Source organism: Pleurodeles waltl, chromosome 4_2 (genome assembly GCF_031143425.1).
Source record: "Pleurodeles waltl isolate 20211129_DDA chromosome 4_2, aPleWal1.hap1.20221129, whole genome shotgun sequence".
Classification (NCBI taxonomy): domain Eukaryota; kingdom Metazoa; phylum Chordata; class Amphibia; order Caudata; family Salamandridae; genus Pleurodeles; species Pleurodeles waltl.
This window is the reverse complement of record NC_090443.1, coordinates 608,439,549-608,455,406: the sequence shown is the minus strand read 5'-3', so window position 1 is coordinate 608,455,406 and position 15,858 is coordinate 608,439,549. Positions and strand designations below refer to the sequence as shown.

The 15,858-nt window shown below is 42.0% G+C and overlaps 1 protein-coding gene across 2 annotated transcripts in view; it reads left to right on the top strand.

Moving 5' to 3' along the window:
* The window catches only part of SASS6 (SAS-6 centriolar assembly protein), a 171,456-nt gene that overhangs the window by 23,691 nt on the left and 131,907 nt on the right, over positions 1-15,858 (top strand). For both annotated transcript variants that reach the window (XM_069232163.1, XM_069232162.1), the window contains exons 2-3: positions 5,520-5,580; positions 14,497-14,576. In XM_069232163.1, coding sequence (XP_069088264.1) covers positions 5,520-5,580; positions 14,497-14,576 — 141 coding nt within the window. The remainder of the gene's footprint in view (positions 1-5,519; positions 5,581-14,496; positions 14,577-15,858) is intronic.

Here is a 15,858-nt window from a genome sequence, read left to right as displayed (position 1 = left end):
CTGATCTGAAAGGAGTAGGAAGGTCATATTTAGTATGGCCAGAATGGTGATACAAAATCCTGCTGACTGGTTACGTTGGATTTAATATTACTATTTAAGAAATGCCACTTTTGGAAAGTGAGCATTTCTCTGCACTTAAATCTTTCTGTGCCTTACAATCCACGTCTGGCTGGGTTTCGTTGACCGCTCCTTGTGCATTCACTCAGACACACCCCAAACACAGGAAACTCAGCTTCACTTGCATACATCTGCATTTTGAATGGGTCTTCCTGGGCTGGGAGGGTGGAGGGCCTGCTCTCACACAAAGGACTGCCACACCTCCTACTGGGAACCCTGGCTTACAGAATTGAACTGAAAGGGGACCTGGTGCACTTCTAAGCCACTCTTTGAAGTCTCCCCCAATTCAAAGGCACATTTCGGTATATAAACAGGGCCTCTGCCCCTTCCAACTCAGACACCTCCTGGAGAAGAAAACTGGAACCAGACCTGCATCCTGCCAAGAAGAGCTGCCTGGCTGCCCAAAGAACTCACCTGACTGCTTGCTGTGAAGGACTGCTGCCTTGCTAGTGGTGAAGATGTGCTCTCCAAAGGCTTGGATAGAGCTTGCCTCCTGTTCCCTGAAGTCTCAAGACCAAAAAGACTTCGCTCTTGCACCTGGACTCCTCGTGCTGTGAAAATTTGACACACAGCTTGCTAAAACCGACACACAGCCTGCCCTGCGGTGAGAAATTCACAGCACGCCGAACCGGAACGACGCAGCACGACATCGCAAGGAGAAGATCGACACGGCGCCTGCGTTGCAACCGGAACTTCGACACACGGCCCACCGGATCGACGCACAGCTGACCTGGGATGACGCAGCCCGACTTACAGAGGGAAAATTGATGCAGCGCCTGCCGTGCGGGAGAAAATTCCACGCAACACCCACTGGATCGATGGCGCGCTTGTGACTTTGCTCCGCAAGCCCAGGATTCCACACACAGACCCCCGGGGCGTCTGAAAACCCTGCAACCCAAAGAGGATTGAAAGAGACTTTGTTTGCTTTAAAAAGACTTAAGACACTTTATATCACGTTTCATTAATATCTCTACATTTACTTATTGCATTGACCTGCAAATATCCAGATAAATATTATATATTTTTCTAAACATTATGTGGTGTATTTTTGTGGTGCTATATTGTGTTATTGTATGATTTATTTCACAGATACTTTACACATTGCCTTCTAAGTTAAGCCTGACTGCTCAGTGCCAAGCTACCAGAGGGTGGGCACAGGATAATTTGGATTGTGTGTGATTTACCCTGACTAGAGTGAGGGTCCTTGCTTGGACAAGGGGTAACCTGACTGCCAACCAAAGACCCCATTTCTAACATGTACTTGTGCCCATTTCTGCCTTTTAAGTAGGCAAACTTCAAAGGAAAATCCCTGTTGTTGACAAGATTCTGCCTTGCCCAGGCCCGACTCCAGGCACTCGCTAGGGGGTTGGAGACTGCATTTTGTGAGAACAGGCACAGCCCTTTCAGGTGTAAGTGTCAGCTCCTCCTTCCCCACTCAGGATATGCATGACACTCCTCAGCTCCCTTTGTGTCACTGTCTAGAGGGAATTCACAAGCAACCCTCCTGTCAGTTTGACCAATACGTGGATTCCACAGGCAGGCATAGACACAGAATGGTTAAGAAAATGCCCACTTTCTAAAGGTGGCATTTTCAAACTGACAACCTAAACACCATCATTATCAAAAGATGCATTTTATTTTTAAATTGTGAGTTCAGAGACCCTAAACTCCGTATCTCTATCTGCTCCCACTGGGAACCTCCATTTAAAAGATATTTAAATGCAGTCCCCATATTAACCTATGGGAGAGATAGGCCTAACAATACTGAAAACCGAGTTTTGCAGTATTTCACTGTGAGGATATATAAAACACATCAGTGCATGTCCCACCTTTAACATACACTGCACCCTGCCCATGGGGCTACCTTAGGGGTGCCTTACATGTACAAAAAAGGAAGGTTTTGAATTGAATTGTCAGTTTAAAACTGTACACCTGGACACTGCAGTGGCAGGTCTGAGCCATGGTTACAGGGCTAGTTATGTGGGTGGCACAATCAGTGCTCCAGGCTCACTAGCAACATTTGATTTACAGGACCTGGGCACCTCTAGTGCATGTTACTTGGGACTTTTTAGTAAATTAAATATAATAAACAAATATGACCACAGCACTTATTGGAAGTTACCACATCTTCATAGAGTTACCTTACTCTTCGGATCGACACAAAATTAACGGACTTCCTCTTTCTACATTTAAGAACACAGTCCCCCAAGTGCCACCTTAACTCACCTCTTTTGGATATTCCGTCCTTATACTACCAGCTGAGCCTTGATGAAGTCACTGGTGTGATGAAACACGTGTTGGCTGTGCCTGTTTGACTGTATCTCTGGGTTTACGAGAATCAATCCAAATAAACGACCTTCTGGAACACCAAGAAGAGTACTGAACAATTTACTAACAAAGCTGCTACACGCAAGCTTTTACCTGCACTTTCTTAGTTTGTACATTGTTAAGTGCTGTGGTCATATTTGTTTATTATATGCTGTGTATATCCGTATGCACTATTCTTGTGCCTTCAGGTAGTAGGGGACCTGACCACATTCACCCATTATTATACTTTGTTTTTTTACATTTACCAATACGGACACCATTAGGAAGTGCGATTTTCTGTCATTTACTATCTTTCATTTTTGATTACAAATTAAATATGCCAATCATGGAAAAGCCAATTACAGATACAGTTTACACAGAGAGCACTTGTTCTTTAGCACTGGTCAGCAATGGTAAAGAACCTAGGGTACCATAACCAGTGAAAACGAAGTCCAGCACACAGTCAAAAACACAGGAAGTAGAGGCAAAAAGACTGGAGAAACCACGCCAAGGATGCCCGGTATATCATGTTCCATCTATAGATCCCGAAGTCGGATGATACTGAGGCACACTGTAAAGATTTGATAGTAACTGATCATGATAATTGACCTTCCCCATTACTGTACTTGAAAGGGCTTTGGCAAGAATTGTAAAACCATCAACTAATTTTTTTTCGATTATGTGTTGAAAGGAAGGACCCTATAATTGGGATAAAAGGAGGGATGGAGAATGTGGGATTTATACATTTGGTTTAACAATGTCCCTCAGTATTGACACTCTTGACTAAGATGTTTTCTACATTGCTGAAGATTATCATCTGTCAATTAGACTAATTGCCAACAACAGCTTTGTTAGGGTATACTGAGAAGTCAGCAGATTTGCCTTCGTGGCTTTGCTTCCAGCCAAAAGGAGGGTGGCGGCGATGCAGTGGACGAACAAGATTTCACCCAAACATTAGGCCTGAATAGGAGATTTACTATACTGTAGTTTAGTTGTCATAAAAAAGGCATACTGGGAGAAAAAGACTGAGAGTATGTGTGAGACTCTTAGCCCCTTATTCAAGCGCTATATCCTGTTTAACCAAGAGCTTAAACCAGCAATATTTATAGACAGTATTTATCCGGAGGAAAAAAGGCTTCTCTATTTTAAATTCCGCATGGGCACTACCTGTGATGGCGGTGACCAACAGATGGCAATCCGTCCCTCTGGATAGATTAGAATGTTGCCCATGTCTTCACGGTGGCTTAGAAACACTTTCCCACTTCCTTTTATTATGTCACTTCACGCTTAAACTCCGCAAATTGTATTTACGTCCACTTTTTAGATCTTACGGTGTCAGGAAGTGCAACGAGGCGGAAGTGTTATGTATGCGATCAGACGAGAAACACATTGTGACAAAAGTTTCAACTTACATACTGGAAGCATGGAAGCTACGCTCAATAATGCACCCACAATTGACTCAAACATAACCATATGTGTTAGCCCATAGCCCATGGCCATCTAGTCTGGGAAATTGGTGCAGGGTGCTACAAAACTGGGTTAGGCATCGGGCTTTTATTAGACGGTTGGCAGCCACCGTAAGGTTAAGCTTTATGCAAATTACGGTTACGTATTTAGTTTTTCGATGATGTAGGGCAAATCGGATACACTTCGGCACATGTTAAATCAAAAATTCAAGCATAATTTTCTTTTATTGAGATGTTTTTATTTAATGTGAATTTTTTTTTTTTTTTTTTTTTTTTTCTCGAGTGTGATGGACTGATACTTATTGTGTGATATTGTTATGGCCGGATAGGCTAACAACAATTAAATAAAAGCGAAAATAAAGCGGGTTAGTCAGAAATGATGAACAACCACACAGATACATTGCATCCGGCCGACCTCAGAGCGTCTGTTACGCACTGCAAATATATTTGCAGGATAGGGGAAATATATCACAGCCAGAGGGATAATTTTGCTCCTCAATTTCAGGAAGATTTTATGCCTTTGCAAAGTAAACATTTAGCTGACTGAAAATGTGGGAATTCTGTGCACATAATGCTGTAACTAAGCTTTGGTCCCTGTTTCGATGTTAGAAAGGTATATTATTGATCTCTGACTGCAATGCGGAAGTATTGAGGTGCACGTGATGTCAGATATTTTTATTTTGTTATATGCTGAATCTATGAAACTTTAAATAAAGATTTATTTAAATAAAATTGTATTGCAGTTTTTGAATGCTGTGTTCAGTACCCAAGGTGTTTAGGCAGTGAAGTTAGTACTATCATTTATTTGTTTACTTTGCAGTGTTTTTCATGGATCTGAGGTACAGGTCTTTGATGAAGCATGTGGCCTTCTTTTGCAGACTAGAAAAATCAAAGTTCAGTTTAAATAATAAGTTGAGTCGTAGCTTGAGCTGGAGATAATGTTCAAACTATATGTAGATATCTGCCTTAAAGAGCTGACTTTTGGAAGTTGCATGGCGCCTCTTTTTCATATTATTTCAGGTCACTAAAATGACATCAGTAAGATTAGTTGCTGCAAGACTGTGGGGATAGTGACTCCACCACTGTAAAGTAGCTGGTAAACAAATCACAGTACAACAGATGTTTATGCATTTTTTACACTTCCAATATAATTGAGCATAGATATACAGGACCCAGCCTAACTGAAGAAAACACGGGTTTGTTTGCATCCATTGTTGAGGAGCGAATGTACAGTTACTAACGGTTTGTGAAAGGTCAATGTATTTAACTATTTTACCGTTATGCAATGAAAGTGACTAGTAACAAAGTCTAGAGAATACCTACAGCATCCTTGTAGGGTTAATTGGGTGCGTAGGAAAGAATGGAAAAATTGGAAGTGCAGTTGGCTGGCGTATGTGATCAGCACATGAATGTGACCGCATGGCCAGAGATGGTTTGATTGTGACAGCTTTGCCAGAGATGCACTACCCCTTATCCATCCTCTAGTTAATTTCTCTGTTGTCTTACTTTCTACCTAGATCCTGTACTGCTTTACGAGCCATTTGGTGCGCTGTCCTGGTCCTAAATGTCTTATAATATTAACATAAATATATGCACAATCTTGTGATTCTCTGTACTTGTTTTTAATAGGAGGGTCAATGTTAGAGTCTGCATTGAGCTGCAGTCATCCTCCAGTCCGGTTCACAAAAAGGTAGGTGCTCCTCTGCTTCTTTTCCTTTATACTGATGTGCCTTGTTAAGTATGCAGCATAGTGTGTATTAAAATGCCATGTTACATTAGAATCGTGTTACAAACATACCCTTTTTTGATTTATGCAAGTAATACAGTGATTTTCTGGTAATTCTAGTTCGCTGAATAAGGCGTTCTACAAGTGCAATGGATGGTGCCAAGTGCTTCTTGTGTATAATACCTGTCTGCCGGGCTCATCCTAGAGTTTTAGTTGCATTTGTACATGTCTTCTTGACATCTTGTTAGACCTATCATTGCTGCCCCATGTCCCTATGGAGCTAAGGACTCTTCCTGATTTTGAGCGCAAAAATGTTTGTTGGCAAGCTGATAAACAGTACTGCAGTTAAAAGCGCAGGACTTGCTTTAAACAGCGGTTCACAGTTAGCAGTCACGTTAAATTCTCTATGTATGTAAATCGTGTTCTGGTGTTTGAGATAGTGTGTCAAGGCTTTGTATGTTTGATATTGGTGTCACAGACCTAAATTGCTTGATAGTTGAATATTTAAGCAACATGATTTGGGTGCTCTGCTGCATTCACACGACTTTTGTGTCGACCAGATAAATATTTCTGTTATTTACAGGTGCCTTTGCATTCCTCTGACTCCAAGCACCTATCTTGTTACCGTAGCAGTAGAGCAGCTATTCAGCAATTTACCCTTTAATATGGAGAGGCGCAAAATACTAATATATGGCTCACTGCTCACACATTGCCCATATTACATTTGCATTATTTCAATTCAACGAATTAACATTTTCGCAGTAGCACTTGTAGGCAATTAGAAGTCATTAATGTTAACGTAGAAAATCTGTTCTACTTTGCTGCAGCTCTTTGCTGGCTGACTTTGTCTTTATTTCTTCCAGTTCCTGGCTACTTATTAATTACAATTATAGTAGCCACCATCATCCTTTCTTTTTCGTGTCTTGTCTACAAATCTCGATTGTATATGCCACAGATTTGACTAAGCAGCTTTCGATCATAATTTTAGACCAAAAGTATTCTATTGTTAGTACAAACAAAATATAATACAATTAGTCAAAAGTAAAAGTTGTTTTCTCTGTTTTCCCAAATTATTATTCCAATTATGTTTCCAATAGTTGTCTCACTTGGACCTGAAACCTGTAATTTATGTTGATTGCCTAGATAGGGTATGTTGAATCTAAGCAAATCCTCACAGTGTCTAGAATTTCATTTTTAGGTTTTGAAATACTCAGTCCACAATCTGGAGGTTTTAGCTCTCTCTCTCCCAAATACAATATGATTTTGTCTGATTTGTGAATGGGAGTCCAATCGCTGCATGATTTTTGTTATGTTTGTCCAAATCCTCGTCTTCATCTGTGAGCCACCGAAAATTGCCCTGCTCAACGCTAGTGGCCCACCCCTTCACAATCTTATTCCATCTACTCCTTGTGTACATACCTCTTTGTCTGCAATGAAACTGTGAAAATTCTAGCCTACAGACCTATGTAAGCATTATTGCCCTCTACTAAGGTGTTTTGCTTCACTGCTGACCAAAATGAAATACATACACACAATGAAAAGAATCTCTGGAATGCACCTCTTAGTGTAGAAAATACATTTAATAAATCAAAGGAAGGTCAGTACAACTGAAAGTGAATGTTTAAAATGTGCACAGCATTAACATTAAAACATATACAAAGAATCTTCAATCTATACACAGCAAAAAAAAAATATATATACACACACACACACACACAATATGCAAAGCAAATCATTAGTAAAAATTCATCACCATGGAGTACACTTATTCCTTCATCTTTCTCCTAGCACTTCAAGCCGCAGATGGACTGTCAGAAGAAACAGAGATCTACCCTCACAGGAGATGTCAGGCCTTGATGTCTCAATCCTGACTGAGATCTCTGGGTCTCTTATATACCTTAAACAAGCCAGAGAGGAGATTTCTGGAAACTCCCCTCCTCACTCTGCAATTGGCTGTTCAAAAATGATGGCTACTTCAGGTCAGTTTTGAAAGGAACACGTCAGAATTGGCCAAGATCCCAAGGTGCCCTCTTAAAACCAAGCCGTACCATAAACATCATCCTAGCACACACTTATTAGCCTTAGCCCTTGGTGAAAAAGTACACGCAGGCATGCAAATAAAAACACGAGGTTATGATTGGGCACATTGCATAACATGGGCATGGAAAAATACTTGGAGCTTTTTACGTGGCGGTGGCTTAATGCTAAAATAAAGTCAATAGGCAAAACGAATCTGGTGGTCACTAATGTGATGGTGTGCTGCTAGGCTAAGTGCAGCATGGAGTCAGTGGTCAAAACACAAATATCATTATATAAGGGAGTTAATCATTCTTAAGGGCCCACCTTGTAATTAGTGTGAGCCTAAGGCAAGATCGCATCACTTTTGCGCTATGGAAGAGAATAGAGTGCAATAGTATATTTGTTCTTTGTAGTACATCAGTGGGCTCGGGAGTCAGGTTGTTCAGCTCCCAGTGCACACATTGAGACATACCTGGTCATATAGTTGGCTGCCACATACTTTGACTGTCTCATGCATGGGCTGAAGATGGGACCGCTATCCCACTGCTTCACTTCCTGATCAGTTTAGGCTACAGCTCATCCAGAGCGCCTGGATCATCCTGTAATGGTTTGCTGCTTCTCCAAGCTTCTGCTTTGCATCTACCTCCCTTGCCTAAGCAGGCATCCTGCAAAGGTGGTGAACCTAGAAGATCAACAAGGCCCATCCTGTTTGCTCATGGTCCAAAGCACGTCCATCGTGACTGATCCATTTCTAGCCACAATCTGCATATTTGTAGTGATGGTTGTCTTATGAATCTAACCTTTGTTCCATCAAACTCAAAAACAAAACCCTTACAGCATCTCATGTGCCATATCAGTATATGCGTGTTGCTGTTTTATGCCCATTGGCAAGTAAAATATCTGAAGCTGTATAGCCTTTGCAGCCTTGTCCACTTGCTCCATGAGGACCCCTGCACTCTGACTGATTTAATGGTCACCTTTTACCCAACATTGCCCATCCAACCCCCGCCCCTAGTTGCCATAGTCTTTTAGAAATTCTAAAACTAATGGGAAGAAAAGCATGAAAACCAAATGAAATAGAAAAAGTGAGGGTCTCCCCTAATGGAGTGTGGATGTTTGAAACTCGTTCTTTAATGACCTTTAGGAATTCCCTTCTGTGAAGCGATACTAAATGATCTATACATATTCCTTCCTAGGAAGAGATTGTATTGTCTCACCGCTTAATTATATTGTGGGATATACACAGTTTTCTGTAAAGGTTATCATTGGTAACAGGACAGATTAAGGTCTCTGAACAGTTTTAGATGCATCCTGCTAGTGTTGAGGAACACAAGTAGCCCCTATTAAAAAATAGTGCACTCACCCTATATTTGTGGTGAGTACATTTACATACATAGGCCCTGCCTTAAAGTTTATAGATTTTGCCAAGTTTGGTGACTAGCATACACAAACTGACACTGCGTTTGATGAATAGAGGTATACATGCACACTACCTTCTGTTGCAACCTAATTTGATGGCAAAAGCTACAAACAGTTAAATATACCTATTATGGGGCCTGACCAGACCATGACAATCCCCTTTAGAAATCATTGAGGATTGTTTCACTTGCATTCCAGTTGTACAGCATTTCCAGCCTGAAACTTGCCTGACTCTGTCATGGCAGGCATCTTGTGGCATGTTAAACTTTGCTTCCTCAATAAAGCATAACATTTGTCAATTGAAAAAAAAAAACCAGACTATTTGCTTACTCAAAATGTGTGCCATATTCCTGTCCATGATGTCCTTTTGCTTATTGCCCAGTCAATTGTGGCCCTGATGTGCTCTGACAAGACATTGCTTTCTGCCGAACCTATCCAGCACTGTGTGTACCCTAATTGCAGAGGGTTGCTAATGATCCCTCACACTAGTCTATGCCCTTATCTACCAATTTAGCAAATCACAGCATGCCTCGCAAATGGAAAGTAAAATCTAATGTCTTCTGCTAACACTGCAGTACTCTGCCTGGCTCGGAACAGCCTCATCACCTGATATATCCACGATTATCTGTCCAATAAGGGCAATGATAAAACTCTATGAATGATGCATAGTTTTTCACTGGTTGGAGAGAGAGGGCACGCGTTTTCTTTCTTCAGATCTCCCATTTCAATCAGGACTGAAATGGGGATTTCAGATCTGCTTCTTTTTAACTCCTGCCAGTGATCGAAAACATTATTCACAGCATTCTACAAGGGTCTATTCTCCTATTTTCTATATCAGAAATGTGGGAAGATCTGCCACCCTTGCGTTTTGTTTTTTAACAACTGAGGGCTTGGCTTGTATACATCTGGCATTTTCACCCATGAAAGTGACACCTTTCGTTTTAGAATTGTTTAAATAATTCAGGAAAGTATGCTACATAACGGCACATAAGATAACGGTTTCCTTACTGGACACTGGGGAAAAAATGAAATCATTTTGCATTTGTGTGCCCCACTACTGATGATGCTTAGGGCCCCTGTGAATATAAAAATTAAATACAGCAACATCAGTTTCTTTCTATGTGGATTCTTTCCTCATCAATGGCACACACATATTTTTATACAAATTTATTTATGCTTTACCTCATTGTTGCAAACTCTTCTGTAATGGCCATTGTAGGAAGCTGGCGTGGTGTGTGGTAAGCACCTATGGTGTTATCACCTTGTACCAGGTCCAGGTATCCCCTATTAGTGACGTGTAGGCAGTGTCTAGGAAGCCAGGGCTTTCCTGAGGTATCTATGGCTGAGCACCCTGGGCTTATCTCTGAGACCTGCAAAGCTTATGCAATACCAATACAGTCACATATCACTTACAAACATGAAAAAACTACACTGTGTTTTATAAAATAAAGGTACTTTATTATGGTAACACGAATACTAAAATACTGCATGGGCAATACTCCGCTAGGAGGTGAGTAAACACACTGGTATATACACATTAGAAGTCTGTGATTAGCATAGAAAGCAATAGAAAATAGTGAAGGACCTAGGGAGAGACAAAACCATATACTAAGTAAGTGGAATGCGAAAGGCAGTCCCCTCCCAAGGAAGCGGAATCTGTAGAGTGGAGCTGAAGGAATTAGGAACCCCAAAAGGTAAGTACCAGGGTTCCCCCCAGCGACCAGGAGAGTAGAGTTTAGTACCTCATTTTTCCCAAAACCCACAGGTAAACTTTAGAAAAGGACTGTGCAAGACCCAAGTGAGACTGGAAGAAACCAAAGGTGGATCGTAACAGAAGAGGATCTGCAAAAGAAGGGGACCAAATCCAGTTCAAGTTGGAGTGTCCGTTCGGGGCAGGAACTACTATCCACCCTTCTGGAGATGCAGGGCCAGGTCGACGGTGGAGACAAGGAATCAGCTGTGCAGCACTGGCGCAGGAGAAGTTCCAGAAGTGGTGCAGGTGATGTCCCACGACGGAAGAAGAGTTGCAGTCAGTCAGTGGTGTTGGAAAACCACCAACAAGCCTTGGCAAACGCAAAAATCGCAGATGAGGAGTTCCAGAGTAGCTGCGGACCAGCAACGTGCAGGGGGACTCAACCCATGGAGGGGAGTCCCAGGTGACCCTCCGCAGTGAGGAGAGTTGGAATATGAGGATGCAGCCCCCAAAGGCAACTCGCAGGCACAGGCGTCGCAATGAGGCCCACTCAGCACACCTGAAGAGGAGTCCCACGTCGCTGGAAAGGCAGGCCGGAGACTGTGCTTTGCAGGGAAGTGTGTTGGAGGCCGAGGATACACAGAGCGTGAAGATCCCATGGAGGAGGAACAAACAAGCCTTGGTTGCTGCAAGAGTTGTGGTGCACAAGGTACTGTCCTGCAAGGAGAGTCAAGGGCTCACCATCTCCCAAGTTGAAAGCTGGTAGAGAGGACCGACGGGACCACTCCAGATCACCACCTGTTGCATGATCCACGCAGTTTTGCAGGAGAGAAGATCCACTCAGCTGGATGTCGTTGCAATTGATGCCTGTGGATGCAGGGGAGTGACGCCTTCACTCCAAGGGAGAGTCCTTCTTGTGCAGGGTGACGACTCATCACCCTCAGAGGATACACAGCCAGGGAAATGTTGCAGTTGCTGGAAGGAGTCTGAGAAACAATGTTGCAGAGCGGAGTTGTCGGTTCCTAGAGGGTCCAGTTGCAGTCCTGGTGCCCAGAAGATGAAGTAAACAATGCTGATGAGTCCTGATGGAATCTTGTACGTCGAATCTGAAGACCCACCCTGGAGGGAGCCCTAAATAGCCTAGGAAGTGGGATTGGTCACCTAGCAGATTGACCACCTATCAAGAAGGGGCAGTGGCGTCACCTACCTGATCTGGCCACTCAGATGCTCCCATGGGCCTCTGCCTACCTTGGATTCAAGATGGCAGAATCAAGTGACCACCTGGAGGAGCTCTGGGCACCACCCCAGAGGTGTTGATGGACAGGGAAGTGGTTACTCCCCCTTTCCATTGTCCAGTTTCACGCCAGAGCATGGACTGGTGCAAACTGGTTTATGCAAGAAGGGCACCAAATGTGCCCTTCAAAACATACCGGTGGCTTGGGGAGGCTACACCCCTCCCAAGCCATCTAACACCTATTTAAAAAGGGAGAGGGTGTTGCCTCCCTCTCCCAAAGAAAATCCTTTGTTCAGTCTTACTCTGCTTGAGCAGGCTAAGCAGCAGGAGGGCATAAACCTGTCTGTGGGGTGGCAGCAGCGCAGGCTGCCCGCAATACCCCAGAAGACTGATTGGAGCAATGCTGGGGGTCCTCTAAGGAGCCCCCAGAGTGCATGGAATCATACAAAAAATATTGGAAACCGTATTGGGGGGGGTATGATTCCTACATGTTTGATACCAAACATTGCCATTATGTACCTGGACACAGATAGTGCAGTTACCTATGTCCAGTAAATGGATAAAATGACTTCCCCGCACTTGCAGAGTCCAGGAAAATGGATCCGGAGTTTGGAGGGGCACTTATGCTCATGCAGGGTTGCTCTCACACACAGATACTTGCACACTGCCCTCTGGGCTAGGAGGGCCTACCATAAGGGCTGCTTACAGTGACCTGTAGTGTAAAGGTGCATGCGCCTTTTCATGCAGGCTTTTCATGCAGACTGCAATGCCAGTCCTGCGGCACATTTTGCATGGGCTCCAATGGGTAGCACAATACATGCTGCAGCCCATGGAGAACCTCTAGAGCCCCAATGCCCTGGGTACCTAAGTACCATATTCTCTAGGGACTTATATGGGGGCACCAGTATGCCAGTTGTGGGGTGTGCCAAGTCATAAGCAACCACATTTAGAGGGAGAAAGCACAGTCACTGGGGTCCTGGTTAGCAGGATCCCAGTGAGTACAGTCAAAATACTGACAGCAGGCAAAAAGTGGGCTAACCATGCCAAAAAAGAGGGTACTTGCCTACAGCCAAATTGGCAAACTCACCATCTATAAGTTCAGCTTTGTGTAACTTGAGCGTTTTGCTTTGGAAGACTGCCTTCTTACTGGCCATACCTGTATGATGATGATGCTTTCCATTCTCTCTATACTCCTGTTTTATTGCTGTACACTGCCTTTTAGCCAAGGCAGTCATCCCTACCGAATACCACTCTATTTCAAAATGACTTAAGGTTTCCCAGTCGTACTCTTGTCCCTTCTTTTTTTTTTTTGTTTTAGCTGTGCACTTTTAAAGTCAAGAACGTTTTCTGTAATCTAGTTTAGATGTGATCTGAATTTCAACAATGAACGTATTGAAGATCATCCACACATTTGTGACCAAGGAAGAGTGGCAGGCTTCTAAGTGTTTGTTTTCAACTTGGACAAGAGCTGTTTGATCCCTTTATTTGAAATAAAATAGCCTCCATACAGTTTCTGAATGTTAGCACCCAAGTAATAAAGTGAAAGTAACATTGCAAAGTATTTAGAAATCATGACCATATCCCAGACCAAACACAAGCAAAGCAGTCGACTCAAGTGAAATGTATGACGATGCATACACTGGAAAGAAAGCCCTGTCAGTTTATCTCCGCATTGGTAGTGCATTTGGAAATAGCAGCAATCACTTCCGGCACATTATAAAAAGGACTAAAATGATTTATTTTTTGGTACCACAATCTAGGACTCTTCTTCAAGACTATATTAACTTGATAACTTTGTTAGCTTTACACAGAGTTCTGAAACGTCATTCAATTTACATATCAAAAACCTCACTGCTTCATTCATCTTGACCTCCGTCTTGCTGTTGTTTCTTCTGGGGGAGAAGAGGGTCAATGCAAAATTCTGTTATTACTTTTATTTTCCTACTTAGAATAATGTGAGGCTCCCTTTGTGGAATTTGGTACAACATAGGTTCAAAACTTGCTAGTGGTAACTCAAGCCAGCCATCTTTATACTGTGAATTAAATGAGTACTAGTATTTTTAGTAAAAGTAACTTCTGCTATTTTATAAAAAAGGAACCATGGCACATGTTTTATATAAAATACAAGTTATTTGTTCATAGAAACAAAAAGGGATCATTCAGATTCTCTTATTTTATGTGGAAAGTGTTATGAGAATTTGCAGTGCACCAGCTTCAATTTATCAATTACACTATGGTTACCGCTTCAAGGGCTTTTGTAATATGTGTTATAGCTGCTTTGGCCTAAAAGATCTTTCTCGTAAGTTGTTATACATGTGGAACTAATTTAAGGATGATCAAAAGTCACTCACTTGAGAAACTAGTGGACTTTATTGTTCCTGTCTGTGGCCCCCTCGAGTCTGAACTTAAGTACTAAGCACAGCAGTACATTTGGTGTACTTGTAAATTTGACTTCTTGTTGTTTAGATTTACATTTGCATAGTGTCCTAATTTAGCATTTTTAATTATTTTTTAGGATTTAATTGTACGGTTGACTGATGACACTGATCCATTTTTTCTGTTTAATCTGGTGATTTCTGACGAGGATTTTCAAAGGTGAGTCATATGGGGAAGGGAAGTGGTCGGTGATGGGTGCAGCGTATCATGGGTGTCCTAAACTTCATCTGTTCCTGGTAGACTGTAATAAGAACAGCAAAATGTTTCTTTTAAAATGTATAATGATGTTTCGCTTTAAGTTGGTTCTGATTACCATTTTTTAGTTATTGTAGTAACTTTCTGGTGTGAAACATGATTCAATCTAGATCGAGTAATGGCAAAAAAGCTAGATGTGTGTAAAAGCCGGTGTTTTTTCTGTTTAAATGTTGAACCCTATGTACTTACAAGGCAATAGCACTAAGACATTGGCATACGCCGACGATATTGCAGTTGTGACCCAGGAGCATCAATGCTGAATATAGAAAAGGAGGCCGTGGAATTCGGGAGGTTATCTGAGTATTCAATGAATCAGACTAAGACCCAGTTGGTAGTGAACAAATATATACAGTTAGTTGATACTCGCTGCTTACTTTGGAGTAAGTATAGAATCAAGTTTGGAAAATCTGGTTGAATCTAATCTGATGCTGGTAATTCATAAGGCTAAAAGGGAATTTATAAAGGATGAAAAATTCACACCTCTCTGTTGTTGGCTGTTGTAATGTTATTAAGACAGTATTTTTACTGAAAGTCCTGTATCTCTTCAGAGCTTTTCCACATGAATTTGAAAGCCGATGACTTAAAATGATGGGAGATATGGCGAATAGTTTAATCTGGTCATATTCCAAAACTAGAAGGGCCCCTGGATATCTGTTACCTAGACATCGGGGAGGATAGAGCAATATCTAACTTTAAGTATTATCAGTGGGTTGCAGCATAACAATACATGAAAACCCTTATAGTAGAGAGTGAGGGATATCGCATGTTGAACGAGAGTGTCCTCCCTACATATGAATTATCAATGGGAGAAAGAGCCGCGGGTTGCTTTTTAAAGATTATCGAGTTAAGCTATTACAAAAAAGTAAAATGCAAGACGCTGTTGACAGCTTTTACGATCCGGACTGTTGTAAGGAACAAAATTGGTTTTGTCAGATATAGCTATTATACTCCAGTGCGGGGAGCTCAGATTCTTCTCCTTATCTTTTCTGTATCCCACTGCCTCGTTGCAAAGTGAGAGAGCCAAAATGCTGGGAGAGTTTTTTTTGGGATTCAAATTGTATTTTGATGAGCTGCAGACACTGTCAGTTTGAAAGGAGAGAGTTTAAGTATCTCTAAGTCCGGGCTTTATTTAAAAAAAAAAAAAAAAGTGGGCGGGGGGGTTTGAACGGATTTTTGAAACAAAACG